This window comes from Daldinia vernicosa (assembly GCF_022497035.1).
Source record: "Daldinia vernicosa strain CBS 139.73 unplaced genomic scaffold F5Y00scaffold_49, whole genome shotgun sequence".
Taxonomy (NCBI): Eukaryota; Fungi; Ascomycota; class Sordariomycetes; order Xylariales; family Hypoxylaceae; genus Daldinia; species Daldinia vernicosa.
Window position 1 is genome coordinate 115,489 of NW_025953965.1, and position 26,297 is coordinate 141,785.

General features: G+C 45.9%; 9 protein-coding genes across 9 annotated transcripts; 2 read left to right on the forward strand and 7 right to left on the reverse strand.

The window, feature by feature from the left end:
* Positions 1-544: 544 nt before the first annotated feature.
* Positions 545-2,088, reverse strand: F5Y00DRAFT_152942 (autophagy protein Apg5-domain-containing protein). The gene is made up of 4 exons (XM_048004558.1): positions 1,550-2,088; positions 1,351-1,438; positions 1,125-1,298; positions 545-1,045 (listed from the first exon to the last, which is right to left on the reverse strand). The coding sequence occupies exons 1-4, from the start codon at positions 1,883-1,885 to the stop codon at positions 849-851; spliced, it is 795 nt and encodes a 264-aa protein (XP_047861910.1). The 5' UTR covers positions 1,886-2,088; the 3' UTR covers positions 545-848.
* Positions 2,089-4,593: 2,505 nt separating this feature from the next.
* Positions 4,594-8,898, reverse strand: F5Y00DRAFT_272347 (SNF2 family N-terminal domain-containing protein; the record flags this gene model as incomplete). The annotated part of the gene is made up of 5 exons (XM_048012956.1): positions 4,594-6,081; positions 6,142-6,890; positions 7,021-8,368; positions 8,428-8,666; positions 8,733-8,898. The coding sequence occupies 5 exons, from the start codon at positions 8,896-8,898 to the stop codon at positions 4,618-4,620; spliced, it is 3,966 nt and encodes a 1,321-aa protein (XP_047861911.1). The 3' UTR covers positions 4,594-4,617.
* Positions 8,899-10,673: 1,775 nt separating this feature from the next.
* F5Y00DRAFT_245059 (uncharacterized protein) lies at positions 10,674-11,610 on the reverse strand. Its single transcript, XM_048008914.1, has 2 exons — positions 11,436-11,610; positions 10,674-11,242 (listed from the first exon to the last, which is right to left on the reverse strand). The coding sequence occupies exon 2, from the start codon at positions 11,118-11,120 to the stop codon at positions 10,926-10,928; it is 195 nt and encodes a 64-aa protein (XP_047861912.1). The 5' UTR covers positions 11,121-11,242; positions 11,436-11,610; the 3' UTR covers positions 10,674-10,925.
* Positions 11,611-12,330: 720 nt separating this feature from the next.
* F5Y00DRAFT_254932 (MFS general substrate transporter) lies at positions 12,331-14,389 on the reverse strand (the record flags this gene model as incomplete). Its single annotated transcript, XM_048010230.1, has 9 exons — positions 12,331-12,675; positions 12,729-13,007; positions 13,060-13,421; positions 13,560-13,584; positions 13,639-13,743; positions 13,815-13,903; positions 14,031-14,113; positions 14,166-14,187; positions 14,269-14,389. The coding sequence occupies 9 exons, from the start codon at positions 14,387-14,389 to the stop codon at positions 12,331-12,333; spliced, it is 1,431 nt and encodes a 476-aa protein (XP_047861913.1).
* Positions 14,390-15,424: 1,035 nt separating this feature from the next.
* F5Y00DRAFT_152981 (uncharacterized protein) lies at positions 15,425-16,774 on the reverse strand. Its single transcript, XM_048004559.1, has one exon. It carries the CDS (start codon positions 16,654-16,656, stop codon positions 15,544-15,546), a length of 1,113 nt encoding a protein of 370 aa, XP_047861914.1. The 5' UTR covers positions 16,657-16,774; the 3' UTR covers positions 15,425-15,543.
* Positions 16,775-18,411: 1,637 nt separating this feature from the next.
* On the reverse strand, positions 18,412-19,305 carry F5Y00DRAFT_272355 (cytidine deaminase-like protein). The gene is made up of 2 exons (XM_048012957.1): positions 18,895-19,305; positions 18,412-18,810 (listed from the first exon to the last, which is right to left on the reverse strand). Exons 1-2 carry the CDS (start codon positions 19,225-19,227, stop codon positions 18,583-18,585), a joined length of 561 nt encoding a protein of 186 aa, XP_047861915.1. The 5' UTR covers positions 19,228-19,305; the 3' UTR covers positions 18,412-18,582.
* A 290-nt stretch (positions 19,306-19,595) lies between these two features.
* F5Y00DRAFT_153000 (HAD-like protein) lies at positions 19,596-21,283 on the reverse strand. Its single transcript, XM_048004560.1, has 2 exons — positions 20,631-21,283; positions 19,596-20,494 (listed from the first exon to the last, which is right to left on the reverse strand). The coding sequence occupies exons 1-2, from the start codon at positions 20,682-20,684 to the stop codon at positions 19,691-19,693; spliced, it is 858 nt and encodes a 285-aa protein (XP_047861916.1). The 5' UTR covers positions 20,685-21,283; the 3' UTR covers positions 19,596-19,690.
* On the forward strand, positions 21,019-22,930 carry F5Y00DRAFT_245073 (60S ribosomal protein L5). The gene is made up of 4 exons (XM_048008915.1): positions 21,019-21,163; positions 21,316-21,353; positions 21,430-22,506; positions 22,573-22,930. Exons 1-3 carry the CDS (start codon positions 21,161-21,163, stop codon positions 22,292-22,294), a joined length of 906 nt encoding a protein of 301 aa, XP_047861917.1. The 5' UTR covers positions 21,019-21,160; the 3' UTR covers positions 22,295-22,506; positions 22,573-22,930.
* A 315-nt stretch (positions 22,931-23,245) lies between these two features.
* F5Y00DRAFT_245075 (uncharacterized protein) lies at positions 23,246-24,506 on the forward strand. Its single transcript, XM_048008916.1, has 3 exons — positions 23,246-23,740; positions 23,802-23,876; positions 23,952-24,506. Exons 1-3 carry the CDS (start codon positions 23,567-23,569, stop codon positions 24,210-24,212), a joined length of 510 nt encoding a protein of 169 aa, XP_047861918.1. The 5' UTR covers positions 23,246-23,566; the 3' UTR covers positions 24,213-24,506.
* The last annotated feature ends 1,791 nt before the right edge of the window (positions 24,507-26,297 follow it).

Sequence of the window (26,297 nt, forward strand, 5' to 3'; positions counted from 1 at the left end):
TATTCCGACGCCCGGCTGGGGAGGGTATATTACACTGTATTATGTGTTTTGATATGGAGGCATATATGTACCTATGTATGTATGCCGAGAAAGCAAAGCAAAGGAAAGCAAACCGCTACGGCTATCGTACGTAAGTGCGGAAGAGGGAGCAGAACTTATGCGCGCAAGTATCTACTTTACGTGCGGGAGAATTATAAGTAAGTATTTGCTGCTGTTTGCATACTTACCTAAAGGTACCTTTTTGTGTTTATCTCCTTGCGCCGGATGCATGGATGTGCTGGTGTGGCTGGTTTCGTGGTACGTGGGACATGGGGACAATATAACGGTGGCGAGAAACGCGGCCGTTAGGTTGATTACCTGGATAGGATAGGTTAGGTTAGGTTAGATAAAGTGCCTGGCTAATTGCTGGATGGACCAGCTGGATAGGGGTGGGCGTATGGTGATAGTGGCTTTGATTAAGTACCAGTGTCAAAGGTAGCCTTGGTTGATATATTATGTACACCACGATGTATGTCGTTATAGAGTAGTTGTAAGTCACAAGTCATGAAGATAGATATCCTTAATAAGTAATATCACGATGAAAGTACATTCTAAGTAGGAACAAGCCGATCAGCATAACGCCATGCTATATAGCCTTGCTCAGGAACGTAGCCGTGCCGCTCGTACTACATAACTCGTCCCCGCGCTTCTAAATACCTAAGGTATCGTAGCAATGTTCCTCCAACCCGTTGCGCCCTACCCCTTACATAGCAAACCGTCTAAACCTCCCTATGACCGAAAAAGCACGTACGCATACGCTATATTAAGGGCCCTATCTACCTAGATAGTTAGTTCATTAGGAAAAGTCACTACACGTCTAACGGCTTGACGACGAGGCACAGCCATCCATCCGGATACGCCGCCTCGCGCATGAGCTCCTCAAGCGGAGCCCCAAAGGGCACGCGAACGCCGTGTAGGACCGCGTCCGCGAGCACGGGGTCCCGGCTGCTGGGGAACAGGCTGGGTAGTAGGCTGCGGAGAGCAGCGCCGAGGGTCTGGGGATGGCCTGGTGCGGGTTATGCATATTAGTGAGACTGGCTACGAGTAAGAGGTTAATAGGGGTAAAGGGGTAAAGAGGAACATACGCTCGCTGACGCGCGGCTGCACGAGCGATTGCACGACCTTGAACGACCCGGCTTGGCTGTCGGCGGCCGGGTCGTCGGGGGAGTGCGGGATGTACACGCGGATAGGCACGTTACGCAGGCCGCGCGAGGTGTTGAGGAGGCGCGCGTTGACTTTGGCGAAGGAGGCGTAGTCATCTGGCGACGTACGAGTCAGCTCCGCTCCCGTGGGGCGTTGTCACAGCCTTACTATCTTGCACCGCGTTCCATAGGGCGGTGGTATGCTCTTTGGATAGCGACATGATCTGGTGCGCATTGCCGTTTCGTATAAAGTCGGCCTGGTTCCAGTTAGCTTACCCCTTGTCCGTCTATTGCTTTGCATCTTCTAGCTCTCCGCAAAAGAAGCTAAACAGGGGGGTACGAAGGCGAATACGAAAAGCAAGACTTGCCTCTTTGGCGCTATTTAGAAAAGTATCACCGATATCCCAACTTAGGCCATCGGCAACGGTGAGACGCCATGGCAAGGTGGGCTGGTACAGGTCGACGAGCAAACCGACGGCAAGATTGCGCAGCAGTACGTCCTCGTAATGGAAGCTGGAGCACGGCAAGCCGAAGTAAGCGGACAGGCGCGGCAGCAGCAGGGCTAGGTAACTGAAGCGCGGCACCGATGCGACAAAGGGCGCATTAGGCGCGCTCGCATGGGTCACGAGGACTGGAACCTGCAGATCCCAGAGGGTCTGTGGGATGGCGGACGGGGACGGAGAAGATGCCGCTGCCGAAGCCATGTTTCTAGGTGTTCCGTATGTATATGCTGCGGTTGGTTAGGTAAGTAATTAAATTACTACCTCATCTTTGCGACGACCCTAGTTTATTAGTCTAACTAGTCTAAGACGTATATAGAATGGTGTTTTGGCAACTTTGTGGTAAATGGTGGATGGTGAATGGTGGATGATGGATGACGAATGATAATAACGTTAAGGTAATGCTGACTACTAAAGCAATGAAACGAAACGAAACATTACCTACCGAGTACCTTAGGTAACCTAACCTGCTAACGTTTGACACCCCGGCCAAGACGGCCGATCGGCGTTGCATGCAGGGTGGATACCAAAGGTCTGGAGGTACCTATATACCGAAAAGTAAGGCTGAAAAGAAAGAGCGGGGTAGCTTTTAAGCTATCCGAAAGAAGATTAGCGTTGTGCTTCCTAGCCAACTTCTGGTTCGGGCCCCGCCAACTCCGGAGCCCACACCATAAATTGTGCAACTTAGGTACGCGGTTCGGAGTTTGGTCCAGGGGTTTTTTATTAACTACCGCTTTGCTTCGTACAGTACCACTTAACATTAGGTACCTAAGGTTAGGTAACTATACATTAACTAACTAGTGTATTCCGTACCTACCTCGCTATTCTACTTATGTCTTAGGATTTCTTTCTAGCGTGGTGTATCTCCGTCCCCGACCCGCTATTGTTGTTATTACTTCCGAATTACGGATACATCGGAGGTTAATACCAAGTATCCTACGTAGGAAGTACTTAACGTTAGATACGTAATACCCAGGTAGAAGCCACATGGTCCATGTATACATATTTAAATCGAGTCCCCTTAAAACATCACACACATGCAGAGCAAACCATGTGATGATGCAATGGTCTGTCTCAAAGCCACATGCCCAACGTATTTCGTATTTCCTTGTATACAAATCAACAATTAACATGAACATGAACATTAACATTAACATATAATCCATAAACATAAACCTATATCCTTAGGCCTTCAATAATCCCCGTCGGCCCTATCGCAATCTCGGTTCCACACCTTCGGGCCGGCATTTTCTGTACTATTTATACGCCGAACCGTGGTACGGATAACGCGACGTCGCATCTACCGCAACGTTGGAATTAGTGTATAAGGCAAAGCGAATACGTACATACGTACGAGCTAAGCTTCCGCTCCAATGGCGAAAGAAAACTTGCGACAAGCTAATAGTCAAAATACCTGGCGCACCTCTACTACATACATACCTAGGTAGGTACATACATACATACAGACCAATTATCCTGGCAAGTATATCCACAAGTACGCCACCTTTTTCAACGTCCTTTTACATACTTACATACAAGCTTAGTAGGTCGTCCGATATTTCGTCCCTTGCATATATTATAAATGAGCTGTCGTCTCAATCTCGATATACATACCCGAATTAGAAACTGAAGTCATTATTCATATATCTGCATCGCACTTATGTTGCCGTGCGAAGCAAACATCGTTGAAAAAAAAAGTAAAGACAAAAGTGAAATCTTGGTTTTGCCTTGATTTGCTTATTCTATTGTTACTAATCACGCTACATATTATAAAATACCCATCGTGCGATTCTTATTGGCGGTGCTATATTATACTAGTGTTTAAGACTTATTTATATCTTACATTAGGTTAGGATTAGGTTAGGTTAGGTACCAAATTAAAGACGTCCGAGCGGGTTCGAAAAGTCTGGTTAAAGCCCCCCTTTTATCGTATGCTTGGCGAGTGGGCATGCCGCATGCGAGTAACTTCCAGGTTGTAAGCATAAGGCGGGTATGTATGTTTGCTATGTATAACCTTGCATGTATCTAATATGGTGATCGGTTCGATGGGTCTTTTTGACGTATGGACTATCTTTAGGATCGCTACGGTATTCTATGCCGGATAATAATAATAATAATAATAAGAACATTAACATCTCGTTATTAGTTGCTATAAGCTAGGTAGGTAGCTACAGCAGGCGCATCTATGGCGCTTTAGACGTTTAGAATTCTAGAATACTCCCTTAAGGGAACAGAGCTAGAGTTTCGCCTAACATAAGAAATCCTCCACTTCCTACTATACCTATAGCATCCCCAGCCCCTACCTGCCTACAACATTACTCTACCTGGTTAACGCCGGCGCCAAGTAGCCAACTTAATCAGGGGGAACCCCGTCGAGCACGCTTTCTTATAACTAACGGAAATAGAACCACCCTCAGCGCCCAACATGCCCAAGGAAAAACCTAAGTCGGACCAGTTTAGTTTGACCACAGTGGGATTCGAACCCACTTATGTTACGGCACGTAGGCCGGTATTCTATGCCGGAGGCAGACTGCTACCCTACGCGGCAGTTAGGTGCGGTAGTTACATTAGGTATCTAGAGTATGTGTGGCTAGTATCATATGTCAAATCTACTGAGGACGAACTAGATCAGTTAGATGTAGGTAGTTAGAGATTCCTTGATTCTCCCAGACTCTCTACATTCATCTAGGTTAGATTAGGTAGGTAGTTACTGCAACTAGGTGTATCAGAAGTTACATTCAACCCACCATAAACTCCCTATAGGTATCATCCCTTCTCCGTAGTTAAAGCATATATGTACCAGTGCTCAAGTAACCACCTAGATCTAGCCTCCCTTGTTGCCCTTTGCCCGCGGCAGCGCGGCGCAAGGTTCATAACATGCACTAGTTATCCAGCAGCCAACCGGGAGAATAGCCACCATGTGGGCCTGTCAACCCTCAAGATGATCCTGGCGTGAGATAACCAACGGCCGAACGTGTGTATCCCATGATACGACGGTATACGGGACGAACCCAGTCGTCGTCGTCGTCGCTAATCTCGATCACGATCGATTCGTGAGTATCGGTAGTGAGGCTATCCGACGGTCTGGCCACGTTGCTTACGCCTCTCTCAGGGCTCTCTTCCTTGATTTTGCGCCTGGACGCGCCATCGTTCGGAAATGTCGTCATGCTATCGACCGAATCTTCTCGTTTGATCTTGGTCCTGGTGGATTCATCATTTACGAGGTCACTTGGGTTATGAGATGGGTCTTTGGCCTTGCGGACCGGCTGGGAACTCAAAAATGTAAGCTCATCTGAGTCTTCTATTGTGGTCTTGACCTGGCCACTACCGGACGCAGCTCCAAGTCGTTCCCACAAGTCATCTTTCTCATCGTCGTCAGCATAGAATTTCCTAGGCTGAGACGATCCATCCCGGGTAAAATCCTCCTTCTCATCATCATCTTCTTCCTCTGCCTCTGAATCCTCATTCATTATTCTAGGCGCCGTAGATGTGCTCGAAGGAGTTTTGCTATACTTATTGCCAAAAGCGTTGTCCTTAAGCATCTGCTCAAGTTCATGCATGGGCATCCTGTCGTTCATTACTTTTAGAACGGCTAAGCCCTTATCTTTCTTTGACTTCTTTGCGTCCGCGTCTTGTGCGACTTGAATATCCTGCTCTATGGCCTTAGTTTCGCTTAGTAGGCCCGCGAGTTCCTTTAGCTTTCTCGGAGGGGCCAGCGAGAAGTCGATTTGCGGCAGAGGTAACATCTCAATATTGTTCGCCCCGAGCCGAATGCGTAGTATAAGTTCCATAGCTCTCTCGAGTACAGGAGAGTCATTAAGATCCTCGACTGCCCATACGCGTGTAGTCGCGTTATTGTCTTCACTGCCGTACGATAGCATCCTGCGAAGATTATTCTTCTTGTGACAGAAGTAGCCCCTCACCTCCATGGGAAATTCTTTGAATTCCTTGTAATAGTCAGAGCGAGACTTGAGGGCGAGAAAATCCCCCCGTCGTCTCCTAAACAGACCGGTAGTCGAGATATCATGTTCATCTCTCTCGCGCTTTCTCTTAAGGGGTAGTTTAATACGCACAATGTGTTGTTCCCGGGCCGCTTCGGTCTGTACAGCGCTTCCATCCTCCAGTTTGATCCGCTTAGAGTCCGGCTCCTCGTAATTTGCCATAGGACTGGAGATTAAGTCCTCGTCCGCTATGAGCTTCTGAGCCTCTGGTGTCTTCCACACTTCGTCTATCTCAGATTGAAAGAGGTTAAGCACCTGCACTAGGACGTCGTTCATTGACCCCTGTGCTCGAGTTCCTAGCTCAGGAAGAATCTTCTCGACCTGTCGACTCTCGCGGAATGAATGGAATGAATTGTTGACCTTCAATCTATGTACCGTTACGTCGGATTCTTGACCGACCTAATCTTCGTTAGCTGCTAAAGTATATTCAAGTAATTCCAGTAATCAATAAGCACTTACTCGAATGACGCGGTGTACAGCCTGAGATTGAACAGACAGACTAAAAGCCTGCGATGCGACTATGACTTGTGAACAGCTTTTGTGCAGGTTTGACCCCGCGAAGCCGACGGTGTACATCTGTATCAGAACCTGGCATGAATGGTCTGAATCGCTGTTGAAGTCGGCGATAAGCTCTCTACGTTCCTCAGATGATAGACCAGCATGAAGGGTACGACAATGGATGAGGAGGAACTGGAGAACAAGCTCATAGTAGTATGCTAACATAGGACTTGCTTCGGTAATCAAGAGCTTCTTGATCTTGCCGTTCGGTCCCCTACCTAAGAGGTTCTCCTTAATATAATAAAGGATGTATCGCAAAATTGGCGACTTGCGCACCGCCAACTTGATATAATCCAGGGCTACTTTGGGCTTCGAATCATGCTTCTCGAGGAGAAACGGGGAGAGATGCATGAAGTTGACATTTGCTTTACGCATGGCATGGACATCCTGGGAGAGAGTGCCAAATCCGTTGCGTGCAAAGAGCTTATCAAGCCGATGCACATCAAGAGAAGCGGCAGCGAGCTGGAATAGACGGTGCAAGCAGAGTACAGGTTTCACATCTGCGTCTTTCTTGGTTTTTCTCCAGTTACTGACTGCTTTCAGGTAATCAATCAGTAAGTTGATATGTATTTCCTGGTATTCCTTCTCTATAGCTTCGTCGCGTTGGATATTGACTGTATAGTTATCGACGGTAGGTAATAATCCTTCCACTATAGAATTAGAAGTCAGCAGTCATTACTTAATGAATTAGCAATAACGATATTTTAGGAGCATACGACTTTATAGCAAGTGAAAAGGCTTCTAGAATGCTGGAAGAAGAGCCATATAGGCGCTACTCACAAGAAATTTGTTTAGTACTCTCCCAGTCGACATTCAATCGCGAACTGGGCGCCCTTCGCAAAATCGCTAATGATTCAAAGTATTTCAAAAACTTTCGAGTCTCCTGGATGTCAATAGGAGAAGATCCCCTGAATTTGTAGATCAACTTTGCTAGTAAAGCCGGGCTTCCCGCGATGAGGTAGCGGTCATCTCTAGGTGATAAGTTGTCAAGACATCGTAAATCATGAGGATCCGTAAATATTGCTTGGATGTCTTCTAACACCCCTTTCTCGCTTAAGTGCCCTTGCGGGTTATCCCAAAGCATCTGGATGGGACCTAGGAGGTCCGTTATATGGTTCTGGCACGGGGTAGCTGTTATTAAAAGTGTAAATTGGCGTTTAAGGAGAGCCACAGACTTCCAGTTCCTTGTAGCCGTGTTCCGGACCTTGTAGGCTTCGTCGATAACTACAACCGAAAACCGTCGGCGCATGTCTGCATAGGTAGAAGTCCATGTTTCGTTGCCATTTTCATCCTTCAGGACGGAGCACGTTCTCCCAGAGAACGTATCAATTGACATGATAATCACAGTCTTGGCCGCCAAAAAGTTATCCTCATCCCAGACATAACTTAACGAAGATGGCCAAGCCGTGTCAAATTCATTCCGAGTGAGGCTGCAAACCCGATCCTGGCCGCCTCTCTCCCGACTGTCTCTCTTCTGGTCTTCTCTCTTCTGAAAGCCATGACCGGATATTATGATTTGCTTGATCCCACGTTCGCTTCCAATCAGGTTGATTTCGTCCATCCACTGTGTGGCAACAGTGGTATTTGGCGTCAGGATTAGGATTGGGCGGTATCGCGCTTTGCCATCTTCTATTGGCACGTTCAACCTCTGACTTGCTAGGATGTCTAAGGTAGCAATGGTAGTTAAGGTCTTCCCAAGGCCCATTGAATCCGCGAGGATGCCACCGAAATACTTGGGACCGCGCAGCTTCTCTCTGTTCTCCTTCTCGATCTGTGTTTCGGGTTCTTGGATATATCTTTTCTTGGTTGCATCCCAAAGCTCTTTACGCTTTATCTTAAGTCGCGGGAGTTCTCCTAAGAACCTCGATAATATCCAGACGATTGCTGTGATTTGGTTGTCGAGAAATCCTCTACGTCCCTCCTGGCCATCCAGTTTAGGGAATAGAGGCGATTGCCATATTGCCAACTTGTTCCGGCCGTATTCGCCGCATTTCTTCATTCGTAGATACATGGCGCTCGCTTCGACCGGGGGCCCAAGACTATTGGGAGATGCTGCAATTATGCATTGCGCTATCGTTCCAACTCCCTGAACAACCTCACTGTCGGTCTCTTTGGGGCCGTTCGGGTCCTAGAGATTAACATGTTAGAGCCAAACTGGGAGGTCAGCCTCAGGTCGAAAGCACCTACCTCAGCATCGATTTCACGCTGGCTTTCGGCTTTGATGGTCTCGGTAATTTCCTGGAGGGCCTTTTGTTTACCGGTATTCATCTTGACAGATTTTCCCAGCATAATTCCACCAGTTATTTCGAATGGGGTATCGGCCAAATATTCACGCAGGGCTTCCTCGATAGCCCATCTGGCAAAGATCTGATTGTCTATCATCCGATCAGGATGGGGTGAGTGGTTGGAGTAAAAGACCTTTATTTCTGCGAATTTTGCAATGAGAATGTTAGCAAGCTTCCTTATATAGCTTTAGGGTCATATACTCGTACCCTCCTCTTTCAAAAATCTAAACGGGTCCAGCCTTCCATGGTCTAAAACTTTCTCATGGGTCCGCCGAAGGTTTCGCTGGATAAGTTTTCTCCAAATGGACGAGCCACGCACCGTAGGTCGGGATGATCCCGGGCTGGGCTGCCCTGGTTTATCTTCTTCAGCCATAGTCACGGAGTGTTGAGATAGCAGGTATGAGGAGTAATATCGCAACCTCACAATGTAACAATATCACGATATCGCGGGACTATAAGTCGTCTGTGCAATATATGGGAATAATAAAACTAGAAAGGTAGGTATGATAAGTAGAAAGGTAGGTGTGATATGATCAGAAAAGTTGGAATGAACTAGCAAACGCCATTAATTCGGTATAATAAATGAGGCAAGGGGCTTCACTGTAGGGTGGCCTTCTATTGGAAAGCGGACGAAGTTTGTATTCGATTGTAAACGATCACTCTTAAATATTGGCACCGTTAATACCTATACCTAGTTTTTACCTTTGCCAAGGTGTTTTCTAGGTTGGAGGACTGGTTGGGGAGATCAAGGGAGGAATTATAATTCTTCGATGAAGAATATAATAATACTGTTAATAAAATGAGTATAGTCCAATAGTTAGTGTGTGAAAATTGACGAGTCTGTATGGGTGTTGGGAGGGAGGATAGAAATGATGTGAATGGGGACAGTCTAAAGAGACGAGTGCAGATCTCCTCGTTCTTGCCGTGAAAACTTCTTGGAACCTGCTATTAGTAGACTTGGCAAGTTTCCCAAGGCAGGAAGAGAATAAGTTGGAAATCTCATAGCAGTATTGGAAGGGAGGAATCAAGGCACACAAGCTGTAGTTGAGTAGAATGCTCTACTAAGTTGAGTTCTAACACGAGAGGGACCAGTAGTGATCGAAGCAGTGCGGATAGGTAATTCATAAATAAGGGAAATGGTATGAAGATTCACATGATAACGATACGAGGTCGGGAATCACAAAAGGGACCGGGGAGGAAGTGTACTTACAGCTTGGATAAGTGAATAGAATACGATAGGGTTTGAAGAACTAGGGCTTGCCTTTTAAGTTCAAGGAAATGGAAAATAGGAAATAGATGAGGATGCAAGTTTATAAACTCCCTGATTAGCTTGGAGCTGCTTCTTGGGTTGATGCTGCAGTTGAACTGCACGGTCCAGTCACCTTGGTATGTGCATAGTAAGGAGAGGCTGTGCTTGCTTATGAAAGATGGAAGGTGTGAAATTGTATATTGAGATGAGAGGAAAGCTAGTGTTAAGGTGTCTTCTTGATAGCTTAGGAAGTATAGCAGGATAAATGATAAATGAGGTGCGGGTGTTCAGTTGTAAGGTAAGTTGTAAGGTAAGTGGTGTAAAAGACTTGTTTTTGGCGAGTATACTGGCAAGTATAACCGAAAATGTAAAGGAAAGGAAGGCATGGGTAAGATAGAGAGTAACGGCGACGTCGATGTCGAGGTAAAATAGGAATCTATGGAAATGTTGTAGGACCTTTAACTCAACTTACCAGAGTTGTCAGTCACGTTAGGTTATATTATACGTTTAGCATCGTGTCCTATTCCTTAAGCTGGGAGATACTAGAACTGTTTCGTTAAGATTAGGTAAAGATTCATGTATTTGAGGCCGTGATATATGATGGAACGGTAGAAATATTTGTAGACGATCAAAGACAAGAGTTGTTGCATAGAATTCATACTGCATCCGATCTAATACCTGCCTCCCCGTTAAGTTTCTTTAATGGGCCAATATTGAATGCCTGTGGAGGAATATTAAGGTGTATTGAGTCTCGAGGGAACATGCTATTAATGGTGAAAGTCACAAAGATAAAAACCATCATCTGGTAAAAAGTTCACGGTGAAGGTAAAACCTGGTTCATGCATGTCGTTGGTCGGTATCGGTAACTTCGACGATCAGATTACTTGCCATTTGTCTTTGAGAAAGTTTGATTGGGTAGTCGCTGTCTCTCCCTGTTCGATCTAGTCATATATCAGATAGCTTTCTAGGCCTGCTATCCAATAGTATGTGCCTGTCCATGCTTCTATTAAGGTATATATATCATAATATGATACATCAGATAAGTGTCAAACCAGGTTAGAATACGCTAAAGAAGCCGGGATACTTCTCGTCCAATCGAATTGGTTAAGAGGCAGCTATCCGATTTGTTTCGAGTCGACGACGCAGCTACTTCATACAACTCGGAGAATACACCAATTCTTAACTACCTCGTCGAGGAGTTTTCGCCGATCGGTCTGCATTGTCTGGCATTCTGGACAGTGCGCTAGGTATTGCGCCAACTTTGCTGCCATTCTTCTTATACTGAAGGCGTCCAGGTCATGCGCCATTCTCTTGGGCCCGAAGTGATGCTTAGCGTCGTGCACCATCTGGAATATGATATCTTCTTTACTCAGGGAAGATTATAATGTTCGTGGAGAAAAGCGGCTACTGGACAACAATTCGCTATGTTCGTATTGTCTTCTGACATTGGGGCAGGGGCATCTTTGGTCTCTAGATGGTATAAGCAATCGAGCAATTGGAAATGGATATCTTTCGGCTAATGTTGATGGATGAGAATTGATGAATTGCTTCGCCTGTTGGGCAAAGTTTGGGGAGAAACGTCCTCGCCGGATGGGCAAGGTCGTCGAGATGGAGTGAAGGTTGATGAGAATGAGAGGAGTGGAGAAAGGACGTGGAGCTACCAGAAACTTTAGCGCGCCAGCGTGGGAGGCGGACATGATCTCAGGGATGATCCTGACGATTCGAAATGATTTCAATTAGGTGAACAGCTTTTGACGATCCTATAAATGAGTAATGTTCTTGACGAGACCCTCATGCGATTTGGCAATTCTTTCGAATTAGAGACGATTATGTAAAAAATACATTATATTCAAAAAGATAAGGTCACGAAGTTCCGAGATTATATGTAAAATACAAGGGTTTTAAGAAATAAGATACTTACCTTTTGGGGAGGCATATCGTCAGGAGGCATACCATTATACTATCGTCAGTTAGCCAATCAAAATTGTAAATGTGGGTGCTTATCAGCTTATTAGGTACTTACGTAATTACTGAGGTATTTCGCGATATATTTCCTTATCAGTTTCCTTATCAGTTTCCTTATCAGTTTCCTTACATAATAAAAAAAGTTTGAGCGCAATAGTCCTTCGGAAAGATGAGGCTATTTTCATTAAACATCGTCACGGAGACTCAAGATGATTCGATGTGCGATATTATCCTGGTAACAATGTCGGGATATTATAATAATATTTAAATTTTTAAAATAATCTTATAAGGTGATATAATCCCTGAGATCATGTCCCCCTCCGACCCTGGCGCGGTAATGTATTATGTTCTTACAATAGGACAGGGTCACAGGGAAATACTTATATCAGGCCTAATTTTAATATTTCGCTATGCGAACGAAACAGTAACATAGACCTTGAGCTTTACACTCCCCTGCCAAGTATGCCACATTCAAGAGAAGTATATACAAGCTTCACGGGAGTATCCGGGTTCAAAAATGCTGTAGAACGACAACGCTATCACCCATTCACGCTTTCCACCTTATATATCAAAAATCTCGATATAACAACCTTAGACCTTAAACCTAAACCCATGCTGTGCCGCCGCTCCCGGAAGTGCGTTGATGGCTCCCTTGACATAAATGCCCTGGTCGAGTTTCCTATTCAGCCGGACGAGTATGATTCGCATGACGGTGGCCGCGATCATGGAGAGAAATATAGTACCGCAGTTAACCGACATCGCGATGATGTAACGAGGTGCCATCCTGTCCTCGTACATGTACGAAGCGTAGATACTCGATGAGTTGGAAACGGCGTTGATGAAAGCGAGCGCGGCTGCACGTTTAGCTGGCGGTCGAGGAAGCGTGTTGCTAATCCAAGCAAGAGCTACGACGAAGGCACAGTAGACTCCCGGGACCTTTTGAATGTTAGGGGAGATATCATCAAGTTACAAGGGTGAAGCTAATTTACCATAAGCATCATGGCCACATATCGGGGTGCCAGACTGGTGGTTGCCGCCGCAAGAATGAACGCCGCCATGGCGACAGCGAGTGGCAGCATGATATGCCAGTAGCGCTCACCGGTCCTATCCGCATGCCACGCGTTGATAAAGGTTGTTATAACGGTAAGCACATACGGGGGGCATGTCAGGAGAAGCGTAATCACGTTGCTGTAACCCAGAGTCTTGACCACGGCCGGGAAGAAGTTCGTAACAGAGCCGCTCGCAACAATACCGAAAAGGAGAACCAACTAGACTCAGTTAGTAAATCTATACACTCGAACCCCTCTCGTTGCAACTGACCAAGACCCAAGTTTTCAAATCCGCAAAGGCTAGCCTAGCACCAGTCCATAGGGATTGATGCTCGCTGTCGATCCAGTCATCCTCGCCAATATCCTCTTCTAAACGCCAAACAGCGAGGGCCTTCTCCTCTTCGCTTAGCCACGTAGTCGTCCGAGGGAAGTTAGGCAGGATCCAAAAGGCAGCGAATGCAATACCGACGGTGATAACGCCTTCGATGATGAAAAGCCACTGCCACGCGCCTAAGCCTCTTGTGCCGTTCATGTTCTGCGTTATTCCCGCTGATATTAACCCAGAAAACGCGCCTGAAATCAGCGCCCCCGAATAGAGAAACGCCGTGCGCAGTCCTAGCTCTTTACGCGTATCTAAGACATGTTAGTAAGATCTGACGGATGACATCCTAGGGCGTTATATCGAATGGTTGCGGAATAAATTACGTACTACAAAGAAGTTAGCAGCTGTATAGAGCGAAACTCATAATGATCTATAAACATACCACCAACAGCTCAAATAATAGAGGCAACCGGGCTAGAAGATTGTTAGATGGAGTTTCCAACCTTAACGAGAGTCTTTAATGCTCACAAAATAAGCCGCCTCAACGAAACCTAGAAAGAAACGAACGGCAATAAGCCCGCCGAAGTTGGTCACTGCGGCTGTAGCGGCCGAAATAACACCCCATACCATCATCTATCATAGCTGGTCAGTTCATCACAAGCCCACTTAAGTATTAGGTACATCGAAATCGACTAGGAACATACACATGCTGGGAGGTAGATAGCCGGCTTGCCGATCTTGTTCAGGAATATATTCGATGGTATCTGCATGAGCAAATAGCTAAAAACCAGCCCTGTCAGTTTTCATTCTACGCTTCGTTCCTCGCTATGGAGAGGCCTTATACTAACCCGACGAATAAGATGCTCACAGCGGTCTATATAATAACGTTAATATCTTCGTCTTCGCACCAAATTACGTACTGCGCACCTGGAATTCGCTAGCGTTTGGATTCAGATTCAAATCTTCCGGCAGACCTGCGAGCTTTGCGGCCGCGATATTATTCCTACAGCCTATTAGTATTTCTTGGGCACGTACTAGCGGTATGGAGTCCTAACCGGTCGATATAATTCAGAATGTCTGGAGTAGAAATGGCGTGTTAGTATGTTTCCTTCTCAAAGGAAAAAACGAAAACAACAACAACAACGAAGATTCACTGACACATGAGAATTATCATCGGGAGCAATCGCCAGTCGATTTTCCTCCTCAGCCGCGTTTCCAGCTCAAGACGCTGCTCGGGCGTCAACCTCGTCAAGATCTCCGGCATTCTCAACCCCCTCATGTTAGCTTGGGTTAGGTTCGCGACATCAGGTATGCCGTGAGTGGTAGACGTCCCGCCATCTTTGCCGATGGCAGTCTCTTCAGTCGAGACTGCTTTCTCAGGGTCGCTTTTCTCGCTCAGTGTGCTCGCCATGCTGGCTGGCCGCGCTAATTCGAATGTCTTGAAATTGTCGGGTATCTTGACTTTAGAATGTCGGGAAGAGCTTAAGCATACTGGGGGCGAACACCCTTGGTTTTATTGCGTACCTCTTACTTGTCGTTCAAGGTAGGGTTGGAGAGGACGGTCCGATAGCTAGGTAAGCTCGGCTCGATAAATCTGCATTGCAGGATCGATGTGACGCTGCATATCAACTGTCACCTACGGCTTACCAACATACCTAACGTACATACGTACATACAAGTTCTCCCTGCACTCCACGCTGCTGTGCTGGTTGAACGGAACAAGCTGTACTACCCCCATTGACCCCCATTATCTAACCCCTCGAGATCGACAACTCCTCCGCACGGGGGCAGTCTATAACCGAAAAGAAGGCACCTGTCCAAGAGATCAAAGGACCCGGTTGTCGGTGGCAGCGTGCCCATGACAATGTTATGACAAGGAGACGACATGGGCTTTGTGTAGTTTAAGCGAATAGGGTGACATTTGCGATGTTATTGGTTGCGGTTGAAGAGGAATCCCCCCTGCTAGCTCTATTAGTACCCCATGGGAATCCCGCTACCGAAAGCCGGAGTTGCGGGGTTAGCGGCCGTTTCGTCAGTTAAAACGCGCTATTCCAGGGCCGAAGATACCTCCAACCAAGGTTCTTACCCTCGTTACACCACATCAGTTAAAGGTCACCTTCTTAGAAAACCGGCTATTCTTTGATTGGCTTCTGTCGGGTCTATGGTTTGACGTATGCTACTTGTGTCGCAGTAGTAAATTATGTAAGAACCTCACGATAGAACTTTGACGACATCGTCATGGCTAATAATTAGGGTCATTCGATAGGCCCAACCGTTCCTTGCAGCAAAGGGCCTAGCCTGCATTCTCGAGAAGGAATCAGCTGGCGGGTATTGAATAGACGAGCGATGAGTTCAAGCAATCCTTTTATCATTAACAAAGTTAGGGTATCATATACAACGAACCTGGCTGACCGTGGCCGTAGTTTTCTTTTTTCATAAAGAATCCGAGAGCAGCTGCATCCGTACTGCTTCTTGCCTCCCTCTTTCGAGTGCACTGTCGAGTTCTGCCGCCATTATAGCATAAATCTCCCCCAAGCGCTTTTTATTCTCCATACCATTTAGCAGATCTGCTATCTTGTCGAACAGACCGGTTTTCTTTTCCAGATCTTTCCTCTCTTCTTCCAGCTTGCTGAGCAGCTTCCTGCTTTGCAAGTCGTAGCAGATGTGATACATCCTACAGTACGATTTCCATTCGATTGGACAATCCACTGCCTGGCCCTTAAAAAGCCACGGCCAGAAGTGCTCCCAAACTCTTCCCGAGAGGAAGTCCTTCAAGTCGGTCTGCATCAACCAAGTCATGCTTCTCTGATACTGGGACCTCGGATGCCTCCTAATGGCATCCCTCGTAACCGCAAACTGCGAACAACATGGCCCACCAAGGATCTCGGGAACATCGTCCGTCGCAAAGTTTTCGATGAATGCCTGACGTATGAAGTGCTCTTCTTGCTTAGTGTCGTCGTACTCGGTCTTGGTCGTATTAATCCAATCCGGACATGCGTTTTCCCAGGACACGCGCAGGTTGAAGTACCGTCTCTGTAAAACCTGGCGAAAGTCCAGGTGCGAGATGGCGAATACAAGGGATGAATTCAATGTGCGCTCCACATGCCACGGGCTCTCGTCGGCGTGGGTGAATATGGTGACATCTGGCAAGTTGTCATAGAAGTCATGCATATAAGTTAGATATATCATCGCCTCGCGTCCCTTTTTTGGTACTGGCGGATGATACGGTGCGTTCATATCATCAGTAACGTAGCGGATTACGTTGAGATTAGGCAATCTGATATCCTCTGTCCATGAGATATCATCTTTCCGAAGAGTGGCCACCACCAGGTTGATGCTGATCTTGCTGTCATCATGGTCGAAAGGTGACTCGGTATGAGTTTTGCTAACGTTAAGTGTTCTTTGGGGATCTTGAATCGCGACTCGAGGGCCCTGAGTGGGCCAGAAACTCTTAAATAGGAGAAATGAGGCTATGATTAGGACAGCTGGGAAAGTGAATTTCCAGATGGGCAACCAAAGGTTGCAAGGGCCCTTTGAAAATTTCATGGGAAGGACGATCGCGCGTCATCCCGTGTCAGCCCGCTCTTCGAATCCAAGGCAAGCCAAATTGACTTGAGCGAAAGTTGTTGCTAGGTAGAATCGTTCTCATAAAAAACTAGTGTGGAAGAGGATGGTTGAAGAGACAGGGGAGTAGGGGAGTAGGAGGATGGAATAAGAGAGCGGAATAATACAAAGTCAAGTTTGTATTGGTCAATGTGTGACTACGCCGACCTCAACGTAAATTAGGTAGATAAGGAATGAATTAAAGGTATAAAAGTTAATGAATCAGATGGGTTGCTACGATTCAGGTATTTGCAAGTGAAAAAGTTAAGCAAACAGGTCCTTAGGGTTTCTATGGAAGGTTATTGAAACTAATAAGACCCAGAGCCCAGAGCCGCGCTTATGGTCACTGCGCAGTCAGTTGCAGTTGCAGTCGCGCTTGTACAATACTTGCTCGCACTTGCACTTCTAGGAACATTTTAGACCCTTAACCTAGACCCTTAGACCCTTACACAAGCCAAGCCAAGCTGGCGTTCTTCAAAGGCTTTGGCTAGTGTAAACGATCAACTCCTTTAACTTAAACCCCCCTCCTTTAAAAAATAAATCTGCCCCCTTTACCCACTCAGATTTCTTATTGCCCGGACACGAAACCCAACTACGGATTAGTTAGTAGGCCAATTGGCCCCAATGACTTTTTATGCTCCTTAGATTGTGCATTTTATTTCTGCACGGAAATCTTAAATACATAGGCGAGTATTCGTTGGTGATCGTATCGGTAGCAAATGAAATATTACAGAAGGTCTTGGGGTTGTATTCGATTGGTCGAAATTCTGTTGCCTGAAAAGCTTGAAAGGTCATGTTTAGATGTCCCAACTCGATCTACCTATTAAATCATTATTATAGGGGAGCTGATCTACAATGAAACTTTAGTTATCGGTTGAATGCCTTCATACATAGGTACCTACCTAGGTACAGACAACAACTACTTTACACCGCCATAAACAATTTTTCGAGTGTGGAGTTTCGAGGAGAAAAAGAAACCACGTAATTTAAGATACTAATGTAGAGAGGAAATTCTATATTTCGAAGAGGGAACCTCTAAGCGGCTTCATTACTCGTGGCTCATTTCCAAATTAAGCGGCAGGGCAGACTGCATATCATGCACCTGCGTCCTCCTTTCCTCTACCGTATTGGTGCGGTGAGACAAAATTGGCAACTGTGCAACGATAGAAGATTGAGATTCGAGGGGGATCGTCATTTAAACAGGGGATGTTCACTTAAGTCGCACATGCTTACCCGCAGCTATTACGAGCCTCTTTGCCTTTCTGTTTCTTCATTGGTTCCCTTTTGGCGGAAGTGGAACTAAACCATGCAGAACTATCACGGATCAGAATCCACTACCTACTAGTGTAAGTACACTAACAAAACGGCCCCCCAAAAGCCTGAATTTATGACATACGCCGCGCCCTAAACATAAAATTCTTCCGATTCAAACACATAATCATTTCGGTTCTTCGTCAGCTCCTCGAACCAGTCCACGACGCATTCCGCATTTGCTGTTAATGAGAACCCCAGAATTAAGTCCTAGCCACTTACACTAGGAGGTAGTTAGGACGTGGTCACTTACGTACCTTCATAACCTATCTCAACTATTTCGGTTTAATAGGTACACGTAAGCTACCTGTAGTACGAAAAGCATTCGTCCTTTAAGATAATCTACACTAGGAGCTATCTCCTAATTCGATATCTGTTCGGCTGTCGAGTTTTGCAAACATGATCTGACGTCACAGGGTATGTTGGCTGTGACCCCTATTCCTACGTCTGGCGCCTTCAGCCTTCATCGTCTCTCATATATACCGTTTTAGGCTTGTTTTTGCCCTATTAGGAATCTCGGTTTCAGCCCTAAACAGCCAAACAGCAGTCAGCCGACGCTCAGCCACTATGAGCGCTTGTCCTGCTCCAATATATACTGCTCTCTTCCACAACCGCCTTGCCTTCTTTCTCCAATGGTCCAATAACCTCGATATCCTTCTGCGGGCACCCCTTTAAAACGTCCCTAGTGTGCCAGTCCATAGTAAAATTCTCCTTGTTGCCCGGACCGGTCAGTTCGTATAACTGGTCGTTGCTAGCCGCGAAGACGATGCGACCGATATGTGCCCACTGTGATCCCGCTCGTCAGCCTTGCCGTTGCACTACATGATAGTACTAGGTATACAGGTGTAAGTATGAAAAGATCAGACGCACGTAGACGGTAGCCGTACACATTCCGCACGGCTCCCACGTGCTGAAGAGAGTGCATTGCCACAAGAACTCTTTGGTATAATGTTTGTATGCCAATCTGGCCAGCTCGCTCTCAGCATGGTTGACCTGGTCCACGGACTGGTGCGTCAGTAGCACCGTGTCATTGTCTGGTCCTACCAGTGCTGCGGCAAAAGGTCGCTTGCCGAATGTCACTGCGCGGCGCTGCACTATCAGCGCTGCTTGTATGCCAGCCGCGATCTGTGCTGGCGTCATTGGTTTGCGCTCTGGAAAAAGAGTTGGGATCAATGCGGCCGCTGTGCCACGTTCCGTCTCCATTATCAATTGCGCATAGGATTCAATGCTGCCGTATTTCTCTTAAAATTGCAATCTAACAGCCTATTGTAGATTCCCTCGATATGCTACTTAGCATGTAGTTCAGGAGAAAGTAATATTAACTTTGACTTGACGCGCTTAGGTGTGTTAAGACCGCCTCTTATGAACACGGCAAAGCCCGATGATAAGAACCCCGCCACAGCTTTTCCTGGCGATAACTTGACGATCAAGACTCCGGAGTTATTTGTCTTTGAATATGTTGTCGTAAGGTATATTAATTATTCTTAACAGTATGTAATAAGTATGTAAGTTAAATTATTTGGTATAAGATAGCTCGCTACACATATAGACATAACGTTATCTATGGCACATACACCCAAATAACGTGATATATTCAATTACACTTCTCTACCGACTTTCTATTTCTCCAAACATAGCATCAAGGCCAATCCCCTTGCGCGTGAATCTACAATTTAGCATGCGTGCCGCCTATCCTCGGTTTAATAGGTATCCTAGGGTGGTCACCAGCTAACTTGAGGCCTGTAATAGCCTCTAGCTCATCGACTGCTTCAAATGCTTTTCCTAGGGGCACCTTTATAGTTCGGAAACCCAACGTCTTGGCCGCTTTTAGATTCTCGCCGATATCGTCGAGGAAGACAATGTCATCTGGCTTTACCCCGTCTTGCCAGCCCAATGATCGACCTTTTTCCTCGTCGGCATGAGACTTGGCGTATTTATCTACTTCGTTCAGCGCATACTGATAGATCTTGGAGTCCGGCTTCCGCAACCCTACGTGTGCAGACGACACGAAAACGTCAAATAAGCTCCGAAGCGGGTCAGAGAAGAAATCCTGCTGGTGGAGCGCGTGGCCAGGTGGGAAGATGACGGTGTTACTCAATGCGGCGAGGATGAACTTCCCACTAGCCTTCAGGTTCTTAAGCGCTGGATACATCCACGGGTCTAGATCTGTCGAAGAAGTCATCATATCGTTGAAAAGCCAGCGCCCATCGAGCTTCGGGACTGGAGGAATTTCCTTGGAGAGGTTCGGGTTCTTTGACTGCTGGACCTTGTAAAATGAGGCCCACCTCGTCGGATCATGAAGGTCTTTGTTAAAACCAGCATAAAATGCATCGTCTAGGAGAATTTCCCCCCTTTCTAGCTTATGCCAAAAACCTTCAGGTGCAGTTTTTGATATTGAGTGGTTAATCCATCCTGGCGGGATCCCTAGACTCAGTTCATAATCTAATATGGACTGAAAAGGCGAGATGACCTATTTCCGTGTAAGCAGCGCCCTCATATCAGTATAGCAAGGATAATAAGATGAATAGGAAATAATGGTTGAGGTATCTTTTAAATCTTGCATAATAAATCTTAATGATAGATTCATCAGAATAGCTATGACTTACACAGACTCCTCCGATGTCAAATAGGAGCACTTTTGGTTGTTTATGGGCTACCATTATGACGTCCGAGTCTTTCAAAGCTTTTATACATTACCATATAATAGTATAAGCGTCTTAATGTATACTATCATATATTTGATATAAGAAGATGTATCATTATTCTACCAAGTGTATGAAAGCTAAAAATGTCGCCTAGATTCTCATTGTAATTGTAGTCAATGACCCCCAAGACATGCCTCGGTTGATGCAAGCCATCCCACGGCACAGAAGTACAAAGTACTTTGGTTTAGGAAACGGGCATTTATCTGAACCAGATAAGTGGGACCTTCACAAGTCGTCGCCCACCTCAGTTTGAGACTTCCTGATTCGTACCCCACCAAAGCACCTGCAAGGGTTCACAAGCGAATTTTAGCCCACATCGGCTACAATTACGCCCACAACTTTTCTCTTGTCGGAACTTTCATCTTTTTTCCAACTCCAACCCTTTCGACAACCGTGCTGATTATATTCGCCCATCAGCCAATTCAATCAAAATGGTGAGTACAGAATGAACACAGGCCATTGTGATGCCAGAAATGGCGAATATCGCAATAGTGGTATTTGATCGCGAGAGTCAATGCAAGATGCTTCGGAATGGAGGAAAATAAAATCTGAAGCGCAAATTGCTGACTCGATGGGATCTTGACAGGCGTTCACAAAGTCAGTCAAGAGTAGTGCCTACTACAGGTAAGTAATGCACCAATATAACTAAACGATCCTAGTTTTTGCGAAGATAATCAACCTAACCAATACCTCATAACAGCCGCTTCCAGACCAAGTACAGGCGCCGTCGTGAGGGAAAGACCGACTACTATGCCCGCAAGCGCCTGATCACCCAGGCCAAGAACAAGTACAACGCCCCCAAGTACCGTCTGGTTGTCCGCTTCACCAACCGCGACATCATCACTCAGATCGTCACTTCTGAGATCTCCGGTGACAAGGTCTTCGCTGCTGCCTACTCCCACGAACTCAAGGCCTACGGCATCGAGCACGGTCTTACCAACTGGGCTGCCGCCTACGCCACTGGCCTGCTCCTTGCTCGCCGTGTCCTCAAGAAGCTCGGCCTCGACGAGACCTTCACTGGTGTTGAGGAGCCGGATGGAGAGTACAGCTTAACCGAGGCCGCTGAGCACGATGGTGAAGAGCGCCGACCCTTCAAGGCCTTCCTTGATGTTGGTCTTGCCCGCACCTCCACTGGTGCCCGTATCTTCGGTGTCATGAAGGGTGCTTCCGACGGTGGTATCCTAGTCCCCCACTCCGAGAACCGATTCCCCGGTTTCGACATGGAGTCCAAGGAACTTGACGCCGAAACCCTAAAGAAGTACATCTATGGTGGTCACGTTGCCGAGTACATGGAGACCCTAGCCGATGACGACGAGGAACGATACAAGAGCCAGTTCCAGAAGTACCTCGACGACGACATTGAGGCTGACGGTCTTGAGGACCTGTACACCGAGGCCCACTCCGCTATCCGAGAAGACCCCTTCAAGAAGGCTGAGAGCGATGCCCCCAAGAAGAGCAAGGAGGAGTGGAAGGCAGAGTCCAAGAAGTTCAGGACTCCCAAGTCCACCAAGGAGGAGAAGCGCGAGAGGGTCAAGGCTAAAATTGCCGAGCTCCGCGCGGAATAAGCGGCTGGGTTCTGGGAAAGGATAAAAATGTCACTCCGTATTTACGGTTGTCTTCAGGCATCGGAGTTCATAGGGATGGCTTATTGACGGGTTACTAAACGAATTAATGAAGTTTATCGACCGTCATTGTCTTGGTATTAAAATGTGTATGTGATCGCCAGGTAACCGTCTCACTTAGGGGTGTAAGGTAATTTCCCCAACTCGTAGGCAGTCTGTTGTCTTGACTTAGGTATTTACCTAAATACCTTAGAAGGTACCTAAGGTGAGGAATTACTTACAAGTTGCTTACACAGCAGACTACCGAAATCATGTCGATCCCGTAGTTAAACTAATATCGGTATCAACTCTCTCAATCCCTTCGCCTAAGTATTAGTATCACCACATATAAACTCATACTCAACCCGTAGCTTAGAGTATGGTTTCCACTTGTAACTAACGAAGTCTCGCACAGAACTAACACAATTTAAGCCGACAACATAATTCATCATTTCCAGCGAAATAGGGGTTCATATGTCTCCGGCTCACCAAGTATCTGTCGGTGGATCCATCCTATTGCGGAAACGCTGCCCGATACCCGGACGGGACTACGCTTAATTTTCGTTCAGATTCCAATATTGAGGATAGGATTTCCCTGAATACGCAAGGGACGATTAAACACTGGTAATTATCCGCTAATATACTAGACAATAGATTGGTCTAACTTGAGTAGGATGTCGCTAAACTCCGTTTCCAAGTAAACTCCGTATTTAGTTAATCCTACAATAACACTACATAACAGTTATAGGTGGAGTTAAACACTATCTTGTCCAATTGTATGGTATTTAAACCTTATATTGTAAGTATTTAGAGACGGAAATTTGGTTATTGTCCGACGGTATGAATGACTATGCCGTCGGCCTGATAGGTTTCTATATCATAGAGCTATTGCAATTATTGGGTCGGCCGAGACCTCGGACATCTCGGTGTCTACTTTGAAGAAGCATTACATGACCTTCTCACTGGAAATTAAAAAATGAATTCAACCGCGGCCCTTTATAGTTCACCCGATTATGTATAGAGAAAAACAAGTACATGAGTATGTATATATATACCTATATATATGAACAGTGGAATATAGAGATTTAGAGATATAAGTATATAGTGCCTGCTTCTCAATTCATAGCTTAACATAATTGAACTCTATAACCGCTAGCCTTATCATCTATACTCCATCATAGCAAATAACGCAAACAAAAGTCCTTACTACATGGGCTTCATAGAATAACTCTAACAATGTCGACATCTAGCAACGACAAAGGAGCATCACCAGGGCGTCTTCTTAGGCTCACCTTACAAGTCTACGGTAATAACAAAAATAAACCCGGAGACAACGAAGCTTTCGCGCGCGAGTACCTTACCAAGGTTGCAAGCATTAATGCTCGGAACGGTATCGAGATGTACCAGCAGGTATGCAAGAGAGCGAACAAACGTGTACTAGGTAAACTAATAACCCTCTTTACTTCTCTAGGTTTTCACGCCGGCACCATATCGCGCCGCCTTGGAGGAGATGAACCGTCGAGGAAACAGAGGCTGGGTCGTCGACGTAAGTTTCCTTTTCATCTAACTACCCCTATTAAATCCATCCATCGTATACTTACTAAAATCCCCACCTCAACAGGATCACGATATCACAGTCGAATTTTACTTCCGTACCTTCGCAGAACTCGAAAAGATGCGGGCGGATCCGGACTTTCAAGAACTGCAGGCTGCTGAGGGCCCGTATGTGAATCTCGTGCATACAGTGGTGACGCTGGGCTGGGTCGAGAAGTACGTCGATGGCGGCAGGGTGGTGAATGTTGGCTCGGACGGGAAGTCGGTTTATCCGCCTTGGTCGGAATTGCAGGATTTGTCGACTGTGTATTCGGGACAGACTGCGTAGGGGCAGTACGAGTTAGCTGGAGAGTGAGTGTGTTTTAGTTAGTTTGGTGAGCATGCTATTTTGTTCCGAGGTCTTGAATCTGGTAGTCTAGGATTTTGTTATTGAAGGGGCCCCCTTTTATGTACAAGTTCCTTAAAGGCTCACTATTAGGTATCCTTTTAGGTGAAACTGGAATACCTAAGGGTAAATTTCGAGTTCGTATAGAATGGTTTAAGGTGCTTTGCTTTATAAAGAAATATCACCTGGATTATATAATGGAAATGTATGTTGATTTAATAGCTACTAATTTACCACGCTGAAGAGACTTGAACATTAGGATTGAGGGATTGATCCCCTACCACGTACTCCTCTACATTTAAAATCTAATTTTTACTTATCTATTTTGAAATCCCTATCGTTGTTTATATATATATGACCGGAAAGGGGGCTACAAGGGAATTGTAGTTATGCTATCTTACAGGTTTAGGCCAGAAGGTTGAATCAATTAGAGGAGTTTACGAAGGTGAGCAACCTTAGTTAATTATTAACCAACTACGGGGAGGTGACAGCTAAACCTTAGGTTCCGTTTTCGTAATAACTATTTCACTTGTCCATTATGCATGGACGAAAATCGAAAATATCAGCGTTGTGTGACTGACGGAATCGTGCGAATGTTAGTTGTCCCGGCTTATTCAATCACCGCCCCTAAGCAGGCGCTGTTGCGGAATGGCACACCCGACGTTGTATGCATGAGGATACCGCCGAATACAACTCTCGCTCGTGATTTTGCTTATTCATACCTCGTGGCTCTTGGGGGTCGGGTACTACCTTGAATATCCAAAAGGGGTGTTTACTCAGATAATAAAACTTTTGCCCATCTATACCATATATACCTTCGGTTCATTGTCAAGGGATCGTAATCTCATTTATCTGGTTTATTAAAGGTGAGTTTCAAAGCAAGGGATCGAGTTGGGAAGCAATGCATCTGCCAACTAATAGGCTAGATAGACGCTCGGGTTTATAAAGGAAGCATCTTGTATAGAGTTAATTTTTGGTTTTAGATACTACAATTTGACTGGATTACGTAGGGCCTTGTCATACCATCACGATAACACATCACAGCCTTAGAACTCATCACCAATGACAACGAGTCCCCGGTCATCAGTTGTGTACAGCCAATTGCGACTTATTTCATTATCGAACTCGATAGTTATGATTGAGTAAGGTATACAACTATGTACGTGTCACATATAAGATATACTGACATGTTTGAGTAGGTACTATCCTATCTCTCTTTATTAAGGTAGAGAAGAATAGGGTTGGCGTCGATTTTTGGCCTTTAAAGAAACCCAATTGTGCTCTTTAGCTAGGCCAATGGCAGAAGAGATATTTCATTGCCCTACACTAACAAACACATGAGCTTAGGTGTTTTAAACGAAGACTAGTAGGCCAATAAAAAATGTCGTCATCTTGGTAATTGCCAAGTCAATACTTACATAAGTATCAACCCGTTGATGTGGTCGAAAAATGCCTAGGGAACGAGGTGGTCTGGAAGGGTCTTTCTGGGACCTGACTAACCTACAATCTAGATAATAAGCTACACAAGGAAGGATTGCTTTTGGATTAGGTACCTAATGTAGCATACTATGGGTAGGTTAGTTAAACTATGTTTGTTCCCTTTGGATCGCCATCCTGGACCGATTGCCTTGTGAGGATGAGAAAGCTGGTTCGAGAAAACCTCTGCCGGCGGGGGATGGTCGATCTACAATGACCTCCTTCCTAATAAAATGGAAAAGTCATGTATGTATGGCAAATATATGCTATTCTATTCTGTCGGCGGGGGCCGGTCACCTGATGGGTTCATGCTCGCTTCATGCTGGTTCGCTTCTATGTATGTACACTATGAGGGCGTCTGTCTGGTGTGTAAGTGGGTTGATTGCACGCATTCAGCCATTTGTCTCAGTTTCTTGGGTGGTTTTTGTTGCCCCTCCTGCTTCCCTGATGCTTCCTAACCCCATAATTTGGGGCCAAACTGGACATTTGAGAAAAGAAGCATGTGACGTCTATTGATCCAAGTGTCATGTTGGCTCGTTAATTGGATTAATT